Consider the following 13,624-nt stretch of genomic DNA (forward strand, 5'->3'; position numbering starts at 1 on the left):
TGAACAAATCAAACCAAAATCAATCCATCCATCCATCCATTTTCTGAGCCGTTTCTCCTCACTAGGGTCGCGGGCGTGCTGGAGCCTATCCCAGCTGTCATCGGGCAGGAGGAAGGGTACACCCTGAACTGGTTGCCAGCCAATCGCAGGGCACATACAAACAAACAACCATCCGCACTCACATTCACACCTACGGGCAATTTAGAGTCTCCAATTAATGCATGTTTTTGGGATGTGGGAGGAAACCGGAGTGCTTGGAGAAAACCCACGCAGGCACGGGGAGAACATGCAAACTCCACACAGGCGGGGCCGGGGATTGAACCCGGGTCCTCAGAACTGTGAGGCTGACGCTCTAACCAGTCGTCCACCGTGCCGCCTCAAACCAAAATGTTCAAGTTATTTAAGAAAATTAACATTCTTTAAAACTGTTGAGCGCAACTGAAAACTGCCAATAATATTTTTGCACATCCCCGGCAGTTGTTTTTTTTTTTGGTGACATTTTTGAAAGATGACTTGTTGGATGTGTCCTAGGTTTAAAGTAGATCCAAACTAAATTTCACTTCGCACTTTTTAGCACTGACAAGGTTATTCTGGACACAAGGTTCCCAATATAACACTTTAAATGGAAGCAACCACTGTTTTGGTGAGATTTGTCATGTGTATGGGAGAATATTTGATGATTTGTCATGTTGGAATTGACCAAGGGCCTGGCTAACAGTAGCCCCTTTTAAAAAAGTCAGGATTTATCCAGCACTGAAAAGAATAGGGTTTGTCGTGTCGCCAATATTATGGCTTCAGAGGTAATATCATTCTTTTAAGGGGACTCCAGGATACAGGTGTCACCCATTTGTCTCACCCTGTTGTGTAGAAAGCAAGTACGCAAACAGTTTTATATGTCACAGAAGATACTGGTGTTGACATCATCACACATCAAATTGTCTGATCAGGTCAGGCCAGGGGTGGGGCTACATAACTGAATATTTTTTCCCCCTTAATAAATGAAATCAACATTTAAAAACAGCATTTTAAGTTCACTTGGGTTATATTTGTCTGATATTCACATTTGTTTGAAGATCTTAAGCATTAAAGTGGCGAAACTATGCAAAAACATCAGAATTTGAGAAGGGGCATTACTTTTTTATGGCACTGTATTTTGTGCTCAAATGTCACATCAGTGTAACTTCACTGTTTGGGGCCACAATCTGAGATCTAATTTGCTGGTTGCCATAGTTACTCATAAATATTCACCCAAATATTATTTTATAAATCACTTCAATGTCAGGGTGACACAGTGCCAACACAAAATCTTTGATTGATAACAGTGCAGTACTTTATTCTTAGCGGAGGCAACTGCAACTGCCAGGTGGCCGTTCCACTGTTGGCCATTGGACAGAGCCAGGAGTACTTTAAAATTCCCATTAAAGTCAAACTAATTGGCTGCAAGCATAATCTCCATCCAAAGACTGTAGCAAAATTGAACATACTTTCATCTGAACAGGTCCCAGAAGAACAGACCACTTCTTGTCACATCTAACTTGCTCTCTCTACAACTTCTCTTTTTCTTGCTTACCTATTATTAACTTGAGATATAAAGCACTACAGCAGCTTTAGAGGCATACTATTGTTTGATCTATACAATCACACTAGAATGTACTTCATTCAATTAATGCAATGTCAACTTCAACTTTCATTAGGGCCGTTAGTGAGCTGGAACCGATGGAGCTGACTTTGGCGAGAGGCCAAGGTAAACTCCTTGACCAATCAATCGCAGGGCATATTTTGACAAGAGACCATTCACCCTCACACCTATGAACAATTTAGAGTATTCATTGAACCTACCATACATGTTTTGGGGAATGTGGAAGAAACCCACACAAATACGAGGATAATATGGAAACTCCACCTAACCACCAATCCACCACGCTGCCTCCAATGTCAACATGTTTCTGGAAAATAATCGCAACAAATATAATATGATGAACTGGAGATCTATCAATATTTTACATAGCACACTGTAAAAGGAACATGTAGTTGTTGAGGCAAACTCCACAACACATTATCCCGGATAAAGACTGACATCTAGTGGCTTGTCTGGAGACTTTAACTGCGACTTTCTTCATCTGCATGCATCTCCATCTTTTTTTTAAATTTTTTTTTTACTTTTCCTTTGAAAATTGCCGTTGAGCGTCAATATCAGAATGAGAATCATCTTTATTTGCCTATTCACTTAATGAAATTTACCAGTTTACCGGTAATTGTTGAGCTCACACTTTTAAAGCATTCCTTCAGTTTTCTTTTAGTTAACTGTTTTCTTTCCGAATTGTTATAAGTATTTTAGATAAAGTAAGACAGACAATTTATGATTTTCCTCCTCCTCCTCCCCCCCCCTCCTCTTCCTCCGGTCTAAGTTTAATAGTTCCATAACTATCAAAATTTGTGATTCACTGTGCACTTGGTTCTGTATTTGTTGTTTGTTGTCTTTAGTTATCCAAACTTCGTGCCAAGAGTGACCCACTGGAGTCAGGTATGAAGTTGGAGTTTGGAAAATCAACACTGAGCTCTAGTTGTGGCTTATTGTTATATATAGGCATGTCCTACTATACATAAACCAGCATTGTGTGAATGGGAGACTGTTCAACTGCTTCATATTTATAAGAACAATCCCCTTACATATCATTTTTGTTTCAACAAACTGTACTTGCTTGTGGTGGTGTGCTAGAGTGGAGCCACATCTGGAAACAATAGAGCTGTAGATGCTGTCACTTTGCTCTTACCTCAGGCTTTTGAGGGAGCCCTTAAACAAACACTCATTCACTCACAGTAAATTACAGGAAGGCAATCTGAGCTGCAGACCCAGATATTTGGAAACCCTCGCCAGCACTCCCACAACACACACCTCAGGAGTTATAGTTCATTTAGTACATTGCTGGGTTATGGCTGAATGTCACGCCAAACAATATCTTTTGGGGACTTGCTGAGATGTGATTGATGGGCCATAAATGACCCATACATTTTTAACTAAATGAAAAAAAAAATCCCATCTCTAATTTTTATGGTAATTTATTGATTATGGTCACAGTATATCAGTAAAAATTGTATAAAAAAATCAGTGCAAGAGTTATACAATGTCACATTTTATTGAGTGAAATAAGTAATTGATTCCGTAGCAAATCATAAGTTTGCACGGTAAGTACAGCGGTAAGACGTTACTTGTAGTTAATCACAAGGTTTGCTCACAGCTCAGGCGGGATTACGGCTCACTAGTCTTTACAGGAAATCATTAATTCCTTCAAGTTTCTTGGCTGCCGCTTGAAAACTTAGATTTTCAGTTTACTCCACAGGTTTTCTATTGGGTTGAGGTCTGTGTAGAGACTTCTGAGCCACTATTTTGCCAGCATCTGTGATGGTATGGGGGTGTGTTAGTGCCAAATATGTGAAGGCACCATTAATGCGGAATGGTACATACAAGTTTTGGAACCACATATGCTGCCATCCAAGCAACGTCTTTTTCAGGGACATCCCTGCTTATTTCAGCAAGACAATACCAAGCCACATTCATTACAACAGCGTGGCTGCTAAGTAAAAGACTGAGAGTACTAGACTGCCCTCCCAGCAGTCCAGACCTGTCTCCCACTGAAAATGTGTGGCATATTATGGAGTGTAAAATACAACAAATACAAAATACTGTTGAACAACTGAAGTTGTACATCAAGCAAGCATGGGAAAGAATTGCACCTCAAAAGAGCTTATGGAGTGGCCACGTTTTTTGGAACGTGTTGCAGGCATCAAATTCAAAATGAGTGAATATTGACAAAAAACAATAAGCTTGATCAGTTTGAACAACAAATATATCGTCTTTGTAGTGTATTCAATTGAATATACTGTAGGTTGAAAAGGAATAGCACATCATTGTATTCTGTTTTTTACTTACATTTTACACAATGTCCCTCCTTCATTGGAATTGGAGAGTGTGCTTTACGCAACAAGTTTTTGTTATTTTGCCTGATCGTCTGAGAAGTACCACAATCAATGAACAACCACAAAAATTGGTTCAATTGGTATACACACTCAGACACACACACTTTATTTAAAGTCCTAATGCATCCTATGGCTTATTCCTTATGATGATGGCATCATGAAAGGGGTTTTTAGACCGTAAATTGAGTGCTACACAACACATACATGCATTTAGGGATGTACAGTACAAACACACAGACAGCATAACATTTTGGTAACCAAAGCTTTTTTATTCATCTTCTGATAGAAAAGTGTCATTTAAATAACAAAGGAGCTTTAAAAATTATGTCACTTTTTACAAGGATAAATTAACATTTTTCCTATAATACACTGATGATCCATCAACACTTTTTAGACCTCACAGGCTAAGATCAGCACTGGTGAACTAAACCCAACATTGATTTATATCAATGGCATTTTAACATTTACATATCTTATTGCCAGGGATTTCTTTTTTTTTTAACGAGGCCCCTGTCAATGTAACTTGAACTACTGTGTCACTCTTTAAAACATCATGGGAGGCACAGTGCGGTCATACGGGAGGTGGTCGCCAAACGTTATGAGAAAAGGGAAACTGCATTAGCTCAGGCGGATGGTGGTCATAGCTTAACTTAATTCACTTTAGCTCAATGTAATGTTTGTTTGACTTTGGAAATTTAATTAGGGTGCCAAGGTATGCTGCTTCGGGGACCACTGGTGGCTACTCCAGGATTCTCAGGTTCACCACAATATTTAGAAATATCTACAACAAGGTCTGATTTCCCTTGGTAGGCCAAGACACAACACAAGCCTGTAAAATGATATCCTCACCTACTTCTGTGGATTTACCTCAAAATCCATGTGACAGCAATGCGAGGCACTTTCTGGTTTCACATGACACATCATAGGCCCCTGTGCACTTGAATTCCCCACGTTTCACTCTCGCTTGTACGAGAACTAAATGTGACACACATTACAAATATACATTCAAAGACTCACTGAAACGCAAGCACTTTGCTAGATTGTCGTGCAAACACACTAAGCATGTACACATTGATGAATGCTGCACTAATACTTGATGAGTGAGATTGTTGTGAATTCTTTGATTTTATCATTCTAAAATGCATTGAAGAACTTTTTTTCTCTGGGAGTGGTTTGATTGTCTCGGATGACCACAATGCAGTCCTGACACACGTCAGCTGAACAGATTGTTTCTTGCTTGGTGGAATTTGGATGACTCAGTTGACCCTGAAAAGTCAAAGTCAAACTGATATTGATATTGATATTTTTCCACAAAGGAGATGACTATATGGTCATAGATTATCTGTGGCAAGTGAATTGTGTTGCTCTTCTCCATGTTTAAATGCATAGTTGCACAAGGGCATGTGTTTGCAACAGCTGTACAATGTTGAACGATGAGTCTTTTTGGCAAGTGATTGTCGAATAACATTGAAATCTGGCTAATGTTTGGAAAAGCCAGCTTTAATTTCCTGGACTGCCCATTAACTTGTGAGCATATACAGTCCTTAATTTCCAAGGAGACTGAACATACACACTGTAACTATTAAAAAATAAATAAAAAATGATGGCCAGGTAACAGAGGTTGAGCGTCTCTAAAATAAATTGCTCCATAAGCAACTACAGACTTGTGCTTTTTGTGCAAACAATTTGCTATGTTGGCATCTTATTGAAATGTAACTGTTGGCCTCCTTGACAGTTCTCAAACAATACCTTTAATACCCTAAGTATGTATCCAAGGAAAATCTAATGGCTAGTAATTACTCTTAAAATAGTTAGTTTTTGTCTTTGTTTTTTTTGTTTTACTGCTGGCTTCCAATGAAGATTATCTTTATTCACCATACAGGCAAACGTTTCTCACGCATGGCAAGATTTTGTCACAAAGGCCATACTCGATATTTAAATACACGCACGGCTCAACCTATTGTCATGTTTACATAGTTGCCTCTGATACATTGCTTCATCATAGAAATGATGCTCGACGGTGTCATTATTGCAGCTTCCTGGTAACTAGTGGATTTCTGTTCTGTTGAGTTTCCATGCAACAGTCTGCTGTTCAAATTAATGCACTTGTGGCAGGCACACACACTTCCTGTTCGTGCATTATTACAACGTGAAGCTGGTAATCCCCCAAATTTGAGAGCAACACAAAAATCTGCATTGATCAAATAGCGTAAATAAAATAAGGTGGTGGTTTAAAATGTAAACACTTTTGAACTGTAACAGCCATTTGACACGTGTTACTAACTTTTGGTCTGGTATGTCTTTTCAATTTCCCATTCCATTTTGACATAGAAAGACACTAGGCTCTTTGGGAAACCTCAGCCGGTATCTGAACACCATCTGTACAAGAACTTATCAATGGCCTTCACAGGCCTTTAAGGTAGCGGGGTTATTATACCCAGTGGGTTCAGTCTCTGCTGCTGCGCAGAAAATAGAGGCAGAGGTAGACGTGGCACTACGCAGCTTATTTTTTTTGTCAAATCTTCATGTTAATGCTGCAATGCTGCTTGCTTTGTATTTCTTCCTGCTCCAGTCATCGTTTTCTCCATCTCAAAGGGCTATAAAAATACTTGAGAGGTCAAGGGGTTGCTAAACATTTGACAGCGCCTTTCACATCCAGTGGTTTGTGTTATATCCTCCTTTTGTCAGGGTGAATGTTTGTGGGAAAAAGAAGCAAGTCCATTCTTTCTCCTCACACCACCGTCTCGTTGCCTGTCCCTGGTTTAATCCAGCCCTTGCCTGGTCCTCGCTTGGCTCCTCGACCCACCCTGCTGTCCTTGAGTAAGCGGGTGGAGCAGCGTTGCCACGTGTGGAGGGTCTTCGCTGACCAGATCCACATACCCGAGGTGATGCCCACGAGTAGTGACATGAAGATTCGAAGCATCTCTGATGCAACGTACGAGTCTTGCGTGGCGGCTTTGAAGTCCCCCCAATGAGAAAGTTGGTAGAGGTAACAGCCAATCACAGTGGATGCCGGAACTGTGTAGAGCACGGAAAACACGCCGATCTTCACCATTAAACGCTCAAGTTTGTCTGTCTTGGCGCCGTCCTTCTGCAAATTGGAGCGGATCTTGAAAAGAGCTACAAGGCCAGCGCAGATGAATAGGGTACCTGCAGTTCAACATAGAAAAACATTGAATGATCATTATGTGTAAATACCGTAATTAGAGGATGGCCACTATTTAAGTCACAAAAGTCTTTATTGTACTAGGTACGTTTTGAATTACCTATAAGAAGGTAGGTGGCGAGCGGTGCCACTACAAAGCCTGTAAGCGCCTCCTGCTGCAAGTTGCCAACATAGCAGAGGCCAGTCAGATCGTCAGCATCCACCAATCTCATTATAAGAATGACAATGGTTTTAACAGCCGGGATAGCCCAAGCTGCTATGTGGAAGTAGGAGCTGTGCATTTCAATAGCCTCATGGCCCCACTTTAATCCTGCAGCCAAGAACCACGTTAGGGTCAGGATCACCCACCTGGTTTGAGAAGAAGGAGAGAAAATTCAACAATGCTTGATTCTTGAGTTTTACAGTGCAAATGCAGCTATGGCCATTCTGTGTTGCTCTTCGTGGCAGTAGATAGTAAAGGGTTACACAACAGATGGCGGTGTCATATTTAAGGCCAGAATGAAGCCCTTTGGGTTTGCTTTTCCTGGAAAGGGGAAATCAAGGGCAAAATGCAAAAGGAAGACTTTCAGCGGTGTTTTTCAACGCCGGCACAACAAGTTTGTGAAAAGTGGCTTCAGTCCAATGATAGCTTTTATACGTGTCAATTAATCCATCTGGTGCAAGGGTTCTGGGACAGGATGGCAAGATTTTAAACAAAACAGGATGCTAGTCTTGTGATCCAGTTGGTTCTAACAAAAGTTGGCTTGTGTGTGTGCACTAACCAGAGAGAGGAGGCCATGCCAAAGAAGTAGAGCAGGAGGAAGACGATGGCACAGCCAGTGCTCTTTAGTCCTTCCTGCACTAGAATAGGAACTTCTGTGGCATCCAGGTCACATGACACACGTTCCCTACCCAGAGTCAACCGCACCTGAAGGGGAGATAAACATACATTGTTAATATAAGCACTTGCAAAACAATTTGTCTTATATTGTAAAATGTCTCTGCAATTACATGCACACCATTGAATTATCTTTAGATCATGTAAATGTTATGTTGAAGTGAGGAGCATATCACAGAAAAAAAAATCTAACTAAATTAGTTTTTGACCCTGGCTGTGTCATGAAGGCAATACAAGCATACTGTACAACTGAGGGAATCGTTTAATCTTAACAACTGATTATCCAGATGAGTAACAAAGCTAGGTAGAGCTGCACGACTTGAGTTATTTGAAAAAAATCCGCCTTCCCAAATGGAGTAAATGGACTCCATAAGCGCTGACCTCTGCCAAGGCTGACAAAATAATATGAGATAAATTCCTCCCTTCAAACGTTGCAGTTACTGTGACGCTGTACGTAGGAGAAACGGAACAATTCAATGGGTGAATTGTTTTTCTCATTGCACAGATTCTTTTCCCAGTAGTACGTTTTGATTTTCAATGGTTGCATTCAATATAGTGTTCTGTTGTGGCAACGCACATTTACAGTGGCACATAATGTATCTAGCACCATCGCACATGGACCTCAATTTTCACAGTGGTGACTTTGGGCCAATCTACACCCCTCCACATAGTTTTATGGGAATTTGTTAAGGAGTTTTTGAATCATTCCAGTATCAGTCATACTCAGTGAAATGAAGATAACCTGCTTTGTGCTTGGCTGAGGTACTTAAGCGAGAGGTCAGTAAATGTAACAATATTCTTAGAATTGGTGGTGTAGTGCTGCACTGCCTCAACACAGAAGTAAAGAAGAAGTAGTAAATCTATAAAATACAGAGATGACTCCGGGAATGCTTACCAGGTAGGCAACACTGTACAAATTGCAGCACATGGACAGGAAAATGATGGGCCTCTCCGGATAGGAGAATCGTTGGGAATCCAACAGAAAGGTGAGGACCGTTAAAGTGGTCGAGAGGAAGCACAGCACAGCCCACACCGCCATCCAGGCATCTGTGAACATTTTGGCCCCGCGCCTGTAGAGGCCGCTGTCGTAGCCGCACTGAAGAGCACAGCTATCCGTCTGCTTCAGCCAGGTGTACTGGTCGGCTGCAGATCCCAGGGCCTGGCACTCCTCTCGGTGCGGAGGGTGGCGGTAATACGGCGGATCCTCGTCCCCCGGGCCCTCCATGCACATGTGGTTGTGGTCGTTCTGGGGCGGGAAGAGGCTGCAGTTGAGCACCTGCGCAGAGAACAAGATGGAAAATCATATTATAATTATCATGATACCAAGAGTGCTTCCTAAATTTGCTTTCTCCACATAGAGTAGCTCAAGCACTCTGATATGAATGCAGTGGACCCCTCTATTCGCGGGGGATAAAAACCGGGCCGCACTGCGAATAGCTAAAATCCGCAGATAATTGACGGCCATTATAATTGCACTCGTGGGAAAAAGTTTTTAAAATTAAACCCACAACATTCTTGACGAAGCGGAGATAAACCACCAATAAGCGCTTTCGGGGTTTGTTCCCTTCCCAAAAAGGAAAAAAAAAGCAATTAAAAAAAAAACTGAAATAAAATTGGAAAACAAGTTGAGAAAAAACAAATCAGTGAATGGGTGAGAGTTGTCGAACCACATACAGTAGGTGCAGGCGGGCCACTGTATTTACAGTATACAGTATGTGAAGTTTGTTGACTCACCTCAGGCCAAATGAATCCAAACTCATGAAGCACCGGCAGGCATTTTCTCTTGACAGACAAACACATGCTGCCGCATGGTCCAATGGGAATTGGCACTTTGTCCGTGCACATCGGCACATAGACCGAGCAAAGGAAGAACTAGTGAAAAAGAGAAATTGGTAGTTACTGTAAGAGATTGAGTACCATAAAAATTTCCACAAACGGATCAGAACAGAACAGGTTTACTGCAAGATTAGTTTAATTGGTCCTTCCCTACAAAATCTGAATCTGATGACACTGCGGCTCTGTGGAGTTTTTCTCCAATAAAGTAAATTCCAACTTTGACGTAAAAGGTAAATCTGCTATTACCATCATATGAACACTCCTAGGGGCTTGTTTTTGTATCCCATTGCATCATTCGGATCCATTGCATCATGTCTACTTGTTGCAGGTCAACATTTCCATATATAATAGCACAAACTAAAAAACATGCAACTTGAGTCAAGTAACCAGAGCCAACACCAACCTGCTTCAAGGTTAGACACACAACTCTGTGTCTCCAAAAAACAACCCGAGGAGTAAACACAAGGGGCATGAGCCATGTAATGCTCCATAATCCCCCTTAATCCAAAACTCATTTTTTCTGTACCATGGCAACTGTTTTGTAATAGATCTATAATTCTGGGTTTCTAAGATATTTTCAAGAATGGAGTTGCATTTAACCATTTCACGTGGTCATGATGTGATATCTTGAGGGAGCCCAAAGGTTCGAGTTTTTTTTTTATTTTTGCCATTTTAAAAGAGCATTCAGCTCTTTGTCAGGCTGTAAAATGTCAAATCAATGACGCATGCATCCATACATGCTAGAAGGTTTGGAAGTGAAGGCTTTGACTGCACGCCAAAATCAAATACGGTATAAAACAACATTTGGTAAATGGTAGTTCAGTTGTGTATGTTATATATATTTGGGGGGATTTTTTAAAATGTGTGATGTTATGTTTCTATGTAGTTTGAATGTTGCGATGGCAGACAGAAATGTTGAGGGTGTTTTCCCTGACCGTTGGTAAAGCTGAGCATTGCCACTTCAGTGCCTGAAGCTGCCTTGGTTTTGTGCCAGGAAGCCTCCCATTAGAGCAAATGTTCGGGGATATGGTTTCCCTTTCACCTTTCCTCCCTGTTCGGCGTGTAGGAGGGGGTGCCGTCTAATCTTACAGGGCAATTTGGAGCAGGAGCAGGGCAGGACTGTGGAGCTTGCAGTTCCTGTTCTGTCTGCCGGCCTGCCTGCCTCACACACTGAGCACAAATGTCTTTCCAAGCACTTTGCCTGCTGTGGCACATTCAAAGCGGTTTTGCCCTTCATCCAAACACCTGTGCATGTCAAGTTGTTCAAGTGCTTAAAAAAAACAACAACAAAAAACAAAACACATCACTAACGCAGTTAGGATAGTACAGTCCACATGTACATACATTAATACCAAACAAAACCAAAACCAAATCCGATGTTTCATCTCAATGTAATGTGAAATCTGGCCCTGATGAGTTGAACACAAATGTTATTATTCGGTAGTATGAATGACAACAGGTGGACACACAGGTTAATTGCCCCCCTCTGCCATCTCCAGAGTCTGTCATTGTTCTTGCTGTCACTGTACGTCGCTGAGATAACCAGATGAACAAGGATCAATGAGTTGCAGTCAGTTTTTGGACGAAGTAAATCAATCAGTGCTTCCAGTAAAGCATGTAGGTGCACGGAGAGAGGAGGCTTTCGCATTTACTATATTGGCATTACCTTGCACAGTAGACTGATATGAATTTACCAGTTCGTAATGCAGTACTTCCTCCTCGCGGTACCATCAGTGTGAATACTTTTTTTTTAAAATTATTCTTTTTTTTTAACTGCCAGCAGCTCTTTGTCGTCTCTCCATCCGCACGCACGCACGCACGCTCGCTCGCGCACGCGCGCGCGCAGAGGCTCGCAGCAGACAGTCTGGACCCAGCATCGGCTATTTCGGTCCCGACGCCTAAATGCGCGCGTTCTGTTTATAAATACACCCATATGTGCGCCGTACCTTGAGCTGGCTGGAGCAGCCGTACTGGATGAGCGGCGTGAAGGTGGTCAGCTGCAGCTCGGCGTCGGACTGCAGCACGTTGCCCACCAGATTGGGCATCTTGGTGACGTTGTATCCCAGGCCCTGGCACATGCTGATCCGGATGGGGTCGCAGGTCATCTCGTCCACTTCGTCGCCGAAGCCGCGCACCGCGCACGGCGGAGCGAGCAGCCCGGACAGGAGCAGCAGGGCTGCCCCGCTCAGCCACACCATCATCCGCTGCATATGCTCACTCTTAATCCTGCAAAAACGTCGCCTTGGAAACGGTCCAAACCTAAATCCCCGGTGGTCACCTTAGCCTGTTTGCAGCGTTTATTAGATGCATATATATTTATATCCAGAGAGAGAGAACGGCGAAACCAATCTGAAAAGCGTCATCGCCTCAAATCCGAGCACGGCCTCTGCAAGCCGAAACAAATCCCGCATTTCAGATCCCGTTAAAGTCCGCGAGCGAAGGCGCAGATCCAGCGAGCAATTTTTGCGCCTCTAAGCTCCAAGCGGCCGGTTTCTAACTTTATTGTGTCAGTGTCGGGGATTATTGAGTCCGTCCACGACCCAGCCGACCAATCTTTGCTCCCGATTTCGCTTTCTCTGACCAACCCCCGGCCGGGGGGGGCGGGGTCCAGTCGAAAAACATCAGCCTCCTTTTCTCACTCCCTTGCCTCCTTGTTTCCTATCCTGCTGTTTTCCTCTCTTAAGCAAAACCAACTTTTAAAGAGAGAGGGAGAGAGAAAAAAAAAAATTTCAAATTCAAAATAGTCTTTTAAAGCTAGAAATTGAGATCCCATTCTGTAAAGGCCCATCACCTCTAAACGGTCCTGACATTGTCATTGAAAGTAGGCTCCTAAGTGATGCTGCAAATCTGTTTTGCATCGCAATCAATGCACGTACTGGTCAGGTATTGTTGGGTGGTGGCACCCTGGGAGAAAGTCTTCACCTTTCCAGCATGAAACGAGCAGCGAAGAGTGCTGTGAAGGATTGTGAGGGGACTTCAAGGCAGGAACTGCAAAAAAACTGTTAGTTAGCTTGGTCTGTTTTATTTATTTATTTTTTACAGTTCTGACTCAGTATATGCATATTCCAGATGTAATTGCACTTACCAGATTAATTTGAGAGCTGAAGATCCTGCAAATACTATTGTATCCAAAGTAAAAAAAAAAAGAAAAAAAATGTCAGAACTGTTTTGGACGATTATTTCCAACAGTGAAAAGTGGCACAAGAGGATTATTATTATTATTATTATTATGATTATTATTATTTTAAATTTCAAGTTGGAAAACCTCAGCAACAGCAGGATGGTTTCACGGTGCTGCCGTGTTTTCAACGTTGCATTAATGGTAGTGATGAAGGACTCTGCTGTGACAATTGATTGGCAGCAGCAATGACCTCCGCAACAAACCACCCCATCCTCCAACCCCTTTGGCTAAAATAGGGGTCAAGACCTAAAGTAATTAGCACTGATGTGCAACAATAGTGCCCCTGGAGTTGATGGTTACGTGAGTGTGTGCACCTGCTTATGAGAGATCATATGTGATTGTAGGACGTGATCATGCACACGAATTTGAAAGAAGTGATTCCAGATTCCCCTTTTTTTAACGCTAAAAGCACAGTGTGCAATTTGACCCTACGCGAGAGACGCAATGCCTGTTCTTTTTGAGAGCTAGACTACAGGTTTTGATAAATGAACTGAACAACAACATGCCTAAGAACAACACAGACGAAGTGAGCAGGATAAGCAGAGGAAATATAAGGTTAAGAATGATAAGCGCACATTATCGGTCC

The 13,624-nt window shown here is 42.2% G+C and overlaps 1 protein-coding gene across 1 annotated transcript; it reads right to left on the minus strand.

The window, feature by feature from the left end:
- Positions 1–4,224: 4,224 nt before the first annotated feature.
- fzd4 (frizzled class receptor 4) lies at positions 4,225–13,065 on the minus strand. The gene is made up of 6 exons (XM_061782682.1): positions 11,804–13,065; positions 9,756–9,893; positions 8,917–9,297; positions 7,906–8,051; positions 7,245–7,492; positions 4,225–7,128 (listed from the first exon to the last, which is right to left on the minus strand). Exons 1-6 carry the CDS (start codon positions 12,065–12,067, stop codon positions 6,710–6,712), a joined length of 1,596 nt encoding a protein of 531 aa, XP_061638666.1. The 5' UTR covers positions 12,068–13,065; the 3' UTR covers positions 4,225–6,709.
- Positions 13,066–13,624: the final 559 nt, after the last annotated feature.

The sequence above is a fragment of the Phyllopteryx taeniolatus genome, chromosome 8, assembly GCF_024500385.1.
Source record: "Phyllopteryx taeniolatus isolate TA_2022b chromosome 8, UOR_Ptae_1.2, whole genome shotgun sequence".
In the NCBI taxonomy this organism is placed as follows: Eukaryota; Metazoa; Chordata; class Actinopteri; order Syngnathiformes; family Syngnathidae; genus Phyllopteryx; species Phyllopteryx taeniolatus.

Excerpts from the sequence above, each read along its gene's own strand:
- fzd4 (XM_061782682.1), bottom strand. The coding sequence starts at position 12,067 with ATGCAGCGGATGATGGTGTGGCTGAGCGGGGCAGCCCTGCTGCTCCTG. Across the intron at positions 9,298-9,755 it reads TTGGATTCATTTGGCCTGAG|GTGCTCAACTGCAGCCTCTT; the intron begins GTGAGTCAACAA and ends TTCTCTGCGCAG. Across the intron at positions 8,052-8,916 it reads TGTACAGTGTTGCCTACCTG|GTGCGGTTGACTCTGGGTAG; the intron begins GTAAGCATTCCC and ends TCTCCCCTTCAG.